Raw genomic sequence first — 6,960 nt, 5'->3', positions numbered from 1 at the left:
AGGCCGTGCGAGAGAGCAAGCTCGCTGGGGAAAGGGCCGGGTCGGAGGCACCTTCTTATTTATTTGCATCTCTTTTCAGCAAGAAAAAGCAGAAGGCGAAAAAAAGGAAAAGGGAAGAGGATGCGGCAGAGCAGCTTGATATTGTTGGTGAGCTGCTTTCCAGAACTACGTGACAGTGTGGGAACTGTAGGGGATAGCGAAACTGAAGAGGTTGTTACGGGGCTTTGCAAACGAAGTGTAGGTTCTGTAGACATCTGTAACTTTCTTACAATGTTATTTGTATGTTGGGATTTTTGTAGACTCCAAATGGAACTTCTGACACCAATGGGATGGATTTTCCACTTACCTTTTTAGCTGAAGTATGTTATTATATAATCCCAAGCCATTATCAGCTTGGATCTTTCTTCTTCTACCCCTCCCTCCTCTCTCTTTGATGGTATTTGCTTCTGGAAGAGAGACTTTTTAGCACTGTGATGTTGTCATTGAATGAGGGTATTTCTATATAAATAACTTACATCTTCTGTTACTATCACCTTGAAAATTAATGGTTGGATTTCCTGTGTTTTCTGTTCTTACTCTGCCACTAGTTACTTTCTGACTGCATTCTTTAGTTCACTCGACAATCTATCCTTTCAAAAAGAAAAGAGTTTTGGCTAATTTCGTTTTTACTTTTTCTTACTTCCTTGGCTGCTGTGATGTGTTCACATTATAAATTTGCGACTGTTAATCAAACTGGAGACACAAACATTAACCAGTAACAAAATATAACTTCACTTTTCCCTTTATCATAAAAAAGAATCAAAGCATGTATGCTTATAAACAGTAACTTTGCAGACTGTTCTCCTTTGGTGCTACACTGTGCACACTGTGCTACAGTGCACATTGCAGGATAAATGTCATTTTTTTATTATGCCTGTATAGGCATAAGCTTATAGCAATGCAAGGGGAAGTTAAAACGAATCATCACACGTGAGAAAATGGGCTGGTGTGCCTTATATCAGAAGAACGTTACAGATATTCTACATTCTTTAATTCAGCCAGAATTCAAAAAAAGTGGGAGAGTTTAGAAAAATTCATTTATGTATCTGCAAGCCCTGACTGTATAGGACAAGACAAATAACTATATGTTTTATAAAGATATGGGAAGATTATTTCTGCTCAAGGCAGAATAACATGCCAAATTTATCACGTGAAAAAAGATATCATATTCAGATTAATTAAAAATAGTTATTATCTTAACTAAGTAGCAAATATTTGTAAGATTGTACGCCAGGAGAAAGTTTTACTGTTTAACAACTACAAATGTCATAATTCTAAGTCATACATGTGGGTAGGGATACCTCTAACTTTGGTAGAATTCTGTGGGGCTCAAACATTCAAACATAGATTGTCTTGAATAATCTAAGACTAAGGATTACAGCTCACCTGAAGTACTTTAACAACAAGACGAGACAGTTTTTCTGTTTCTGTTGTGTTGGAGAATCTAGTAATTGGGTATGGCCCCAAAACTGGTCCAGAGGAAAAAGGAAACATGAAATACCTTCCTTGCAAGGTGCTGAATTGATCAACTTGCTCTATGGACTAACACAAAGAAGGGTTGAAGCGCAGGAGCCTGTAACTAGGGATGACAGGGTGGGTGGAACAGCAGTACATCCCAGTTCAGCAGCAGTACTGTTAAGTTTGCTCTGTGCTAAAGAACAACGCACGAAGATCTCGAGATGGCAGTAGCAGTTGTATCTCTACAAATCTCAGAGAAGACACAGAAATACCATCTGTAACTGCTGTAATCAGAAGCTGTAATTACTCTGTTAACTGTCATGGGTTTGTATTTTAGGAAACTGGTGGGCTGTCAGTAATTTTGGTGAAATTACGGGAACAATAGCTATAGAAATGGATAAAGGAGCTTACATCCATGCCCTCGACAATGGCTTGTTTACGCTTGGAGCACCACATAAAGGTTTGTTTCAGGAAATTTGGAAATAAGTAGTTTTAGTAATGAAAGGCATGAAAGCATAACATTAAGCTTCACTTAGAGGCAAGTAGTTTTACAGCTAGAAAGGCTTATTACAAATAAAATAATGCAATAAACCTAGCCATAGCATGCAGATGACTTAAACCTAATGACTGCCAGTTTCACTTACGTAGTTTCTTGCTGGTTTATATGTACAATAAATTGAACTGCATTAGAGATGATCACCTGTTAAAGGTCATACTGCTTACTGGATAAAAAGCAGTATAACTTTTATTAAATCCTATAAAATCTTTATGGTGTCATTTGAAGAGCGAAACTTGAGGCAGATGAGTTTCAAGGCTTATTGCTACATCCTCATCTTAATATATTTGTTTTGTTGCTGCACAAGTGGGCTACTACTGTGGTCGAATAATTAGCTTGTCCTTACTTTGAATTTGAGAGCCCCCAGTCAGACAAGGAGCGCTCCAGAACCCTGAGCTGTGTTTCACCTCCAGTGTGAGATCAAAGCAATGATGGCAGTACTCTCTCCTTTTGGTTTTGGGGGATGGAGAGGCTAGCAGCTTTGAGGGTACTGAGTTGTGTTATCATATCTGAACCTTAGTACATTTTGTTGTGGAAAAAATAACAGTACAAGGAGACAAAGATTTTCAAAGCCACCTGCAGAATTAGAAGACATTCTCAACTGTGAATTTCTTTACACAAGGAGTATCTTTGTCTTGCTGTAAACACTATTAAATGAGCACCTGCATTGCTTTTTTTAAAGTGAATATTCAAAAAAGGAATTTTTAAAGAAATAAAATATTGCAGCTTTCCATAGTATTTAGCAATGGCCATGTTTAATTCTTTTTGAAGCTGCAGTATTAACAGGCTAAAATGCTGTATGTTTAATACTTCATACCTAACTAATGGAAAATTCATTCCTCAGATGATGAAGGCCCTAGTCCTCCTGAACAGTTCACAGCAGTAAAGTTGTCTGATACAAGGTAATTACTGAGACAATGTTACTGGCTTTGATACTTGCTATCTTTGTTTCCAGTGTGAATATATGTTTTGATATTCTCTTGAAATACATTGTGTAGTAAAAAATGTTTGTGATGTGTTGGATATTGTGAATTGCTTGAACTAAAAACATTCTTTGTCACTTTCCTGCATTTTCTCTTTGAGGATTGCTCTGAAGTCTGGTTATGGCAAATACCTTGGTATAAATTCAGAGGGACTTGTTGTTGGACGTTCAGATGCAATAGGGTCAAGAGAGCAATGGGAACCTGTCTTCCAAGATGTAAGCTGTTTGGAATAGTTCATTTGATGTTCCTAGCATTTGACTGTGTTTTGAATTAATCTATATCGATGTTCTTTGTCTGTCGAGTAAAACCCTTTTGCAGTCTCTTCCATATTTTAACTTTTAAACTTCTTTTTTCCCAGCTGCAATACATTTCTGTAATTGTAATTACTATAATTGGAAACTCTTAGAATACTTCAAGTTACTGCATTTTGACAGCTATAAACATCTTAAGAATAAAGGAGCCAGCAAGTCCACTGGCTTGCTGTTGACATGTCCTTACATAAAAGAATAAAATGCATTTACAGAATTTTTTGGTATGTTGTAGAGAATAAATGTTATGAATCAAGGATTATATACAAACTCTTTATACTAACAATATGTGATATTATATCTGCAGAAAAAAATGGCATTACTAGCAGCAAACAGCCGTTTTATTAGATGTAATGAAGAGGGAGACATAGAAGCCAAAAGCAAAACTGCAGGGGAAGAAGAAATGATAAAGGTAATCTATAACTTCCACAATTAATTCAGGATTGGCACAGATATTCAAACAAGCAAGTGTCTGTGTGCTGCAGATTGCTGTTAATACAATTATAATAGCTTTCTATAAGCTGTCAAGTGCTTTGGCCACAAGAAAGGTAAATGAGCTGCATGGCTGCATAAACCAAGATGCTTCCAGTAGAGACAGGAAGATACTTTACCACTACAGAAGGGCAAGAAGGGGTTGGGGGTGGGGGCAAGACAGTCTGTGTGATAGTTGAGATAGTTCTGAACAGCTTGATATGGAAGAGATCAGTTATAACTGAAGCAGGGACAGAGAAGGTTCTGCACCAGGATGGTGCAGAAGGGGAGATGTTTAAAGTAAGAGAATGTATAAAGCTTGTCTTTATCTGGACATGGAAAATATATGTGTGCCTCAAACAGAGGTAGGTGTCTATCAGAGCAATAATATTTTTAAGTCAGTCTCTGAGAAAGGCACTTTACCCCTGCTAAAACTAAGAACTGTAATGGTGCTTCTTTGAGATGAAGGCAATCGTGTTTTACAGTAGTATCAAGGATCACACTTAGTATTTCCCAAGAGGCAGCTCTTGCTTTTATTGAAGTTTGTTTCCAGTTGTGAATTAACCAGTTTGAAATCTGTGAACTTGAAAAGTCACTATGACTCTCGTTCTGTTATAAAGGATATGTTGTTGTCTTTAAACTGGAACTTCTGGTTTTAAAAATATAGGCATTTTCTGTTCTGTTTTGTTTTCTCAATGACTAGATTCGTACTTGTGCTGAAAGAGAAGCTGAGAAGAAAGATGATGTTCCACATGAAGACAAAGGAAATGTTAAACAGTGTGAAATCAATTATGTGTACGTAGTTCAGAGCAGGTTCAAGTACTTCTTTTCACTTCTCTTTGGGGCTGTCTCTGGAAGGACCAAGCTCCCACACAGCCTTTCACTCTCTTTCCCCTCAGCAGGACAAGGCAAGAGAATAGGATGAGAAAGCTCGTGGATTGAGATAAAGATGGGGAGATTGCGTACCAGATACTGTCACAGGCAAAATAGACTCAACTTGTGGAAAACTGATTAGATTTATTGCCCATTAAAGTAGATTTGGATAGTGAGAAACAAAGACAAAAATTGAAAACACCACCTTTCCTTCACCCACCTCCCAAGCTCAGCTTCACTCCAGACTCCTCTACCTACTTTCCCAAGAAAAAATGAAATTTCTACATGAGAGCTGCTCTCTGCCACTCCTTTCCTGTCCCACTTTTCTCCTGTTCAGGCATGGTCCTCTCCATGGGCTGGAAGGGAATATTCACTCTAGTGCCTGAAGCACCTCCCTCCCTTTCTGTCTCTGACCTTGATGTTCACACTGCCATCTCAAAAACTTCTGTTTTTACCTCTCCTCCTCTGCCTGTGTGGCATTTTGCCTTTTCTTAACTATGTTTTCACAGTGGTGCCACCAGCTTTGCTGATGGACTCATCTGCATCCTGCAGTGGCTCCAGCACATGGCAGCCCCTGGCCCTTTCACACGGAGAACACACCTGAAGCTCCCCAATACCAGCACCTTGCTGCTTACACCCAATATACTTTCCCTCCCTGACTTGTCATGCTGGTAGTTGAAGAAGGAGCACTTTAAAACTTGTAAGGACATTACGCTAATCATGCAGGGCTTACTCCCATTTAGACTGAAAAAAAACCCCAAAACTCTGAATATCTTCATCTATAGAAGTTTTAGTGCAATATTTGGTGCTGTAATGATTTGCTGGGTTTTATTAAGCCAGCTGTCCACTGTGTAATAGAAGTTAAGATTTTTATCACAGCTGTTTCTTTAAAGTTTTCAGTAAAGCAGTTACACTTTTTCACGTTTTTTTCCCCCTCCCCTTACAGAAAGAAATTCCAAAGTTTTCAAGACAAAAAGCTTAAAATAAGCAAAGAAGATTCAAAAGCCCTTAGAAAAGCCAGGAAAGAAGGCACTTTTCATGAAATGCTGCTTGACAGGTACTTCAGAGTACAAGAAATAATGTCTTGATTTAAAAGCTACTGCGAGATGGAATTATAGTAAACGTGGGGTACAGAAGAGAGCTACGTTTCATGGGGTGGGGTGTTAAACATTTCCTCTTGGGTCAGTGATCTGACTGAGTTCTGGGGTTGGCTTCTTTTTGTGGTCTGCATTTTCACTTCGTAAACCGAAGTTCATAGGTTTAGATTTACTCAGAAATTACTTGTTTCAGAAATCTTTAAGTAGGTCGTTCAGTCTGTTTAGTACAGAAGAGTTGAGGGATAAATCTTTTTAACCACAAAATCAAGCTAATTTTAACATTTTCAATATCTATGGCACCAAAGCATTTTGGAGAGTGGAAAGCTGTGTTTTAAAGAGAAATAGTATTTATTAAGAACACTCTTCATGCAGTCTAGTAGGAATAATCTTTTTCCCCATGTGAGCTGAGACTATAGAAACTGTCTTGGATTTTTAAAACATTTTGTATCAATATACAGTAGAAATATTTACATTAATTCAGTTGGTGGAATGCAGAAGACTGTTCTGATAATTGCAGGTGATGGGAGAAGACTCCTGGGACATCAGAGGTTGAGTGTCCGTTTCAAATCACACTGAATCTGAATTCCATTCCTCAGGGTGGAGAAAATGCAATTCATGATGATTTGAAGGGAAAGACAAGGTTAACTTTAGACACTGCAGTTCTAGTTCCTTCAAAAAAACAAAGTTAATTAACAAATCCAGAGTATTGATAGACTTTCTATGAGCTTTACCAAAGTAAAGTTTAAGAAAAATTGCTTTTAAAGCTTAATGCTTTGAGACAGCTAAAACACCCTGGTGAATCATATTTGGTCTTAATCTAAATCTTGTTTCATTACTTTTTTCCATACAGGAGAGCAAAAGTGAAAGCAGATAGATACTGCAAGTGACAACCAGCTGATCCATTTTCTTCTGCAGCTTTGATCATGGTGTCATAATTGAAAACAAGAGTAAAATGTTTTGTAATTATTTTTTATTGAAGCAGTTTTGCTGATGTTTTTATTACATTGTTTTTAAAGGATTGCCTGAGAGCTGTAATTAAGCATCAAACTAATGTCACCTTTCACTAATGAATACTATTACATTTGCTCTAAAACTACATGCTATTGAAATAGTGAGATAATTATTTAATAGGAAATAAATTGACCCACTGAGTCTTCCAAGGCTGATGAAAGGAA

At 37.6% G+C, this 6,960-nt stretch overlaps 1 protein-coding gene across 1 annotated transcript; it reads left to right on the top strand.

Moving 5' to 3' along the window:
* Nucleotides 1–83: 83 nt before the first annotated feature.
* FRG1 (FSHD region gene 1) lies at nucleotides 84–6,756 on the top strand (the record flags this gene model as incomplete). Its single annotated transcript, XM_010016524.1, has 8 exons — nucleotides 84–147; nucleotides 1,835–1,957; nucleotides 2,898–2,955; nucleotides 3,137–3,251; nucleotides 3,652–3,756; nucleotides 4,519–4,610; nucleotides 5,635–5,745; nucleotides 6,636–6,756. Coding segments are annotated over 8 exons (705 nt in total), but the record flags the coding sequence as incomplete, so codon positions are not given.
* Between the last annotated feature and the right edge of the window lie 204 nt (nucleotides 6,757–6,960).

Source organism: Nestor notabilis, unplaced genomic scaffold (genome assembly GCF_000696875.1).
Source record: "Nestor notabilis isolate BGI_N333 unplaced genomic scaffold, ASM69687v1 scaffold18630, whole genome shotgun sequence".
NCBI classification, from domain to species: domain Eukaryota; kingdom Metazoa; phylum Chordata; class Aves; order Psittaciformes; family Psittacidae; genus Nestor; species Nestor notabilis.
This window is presented reverse-complemented; position numbering and strand designations above follow the sequence as displayed.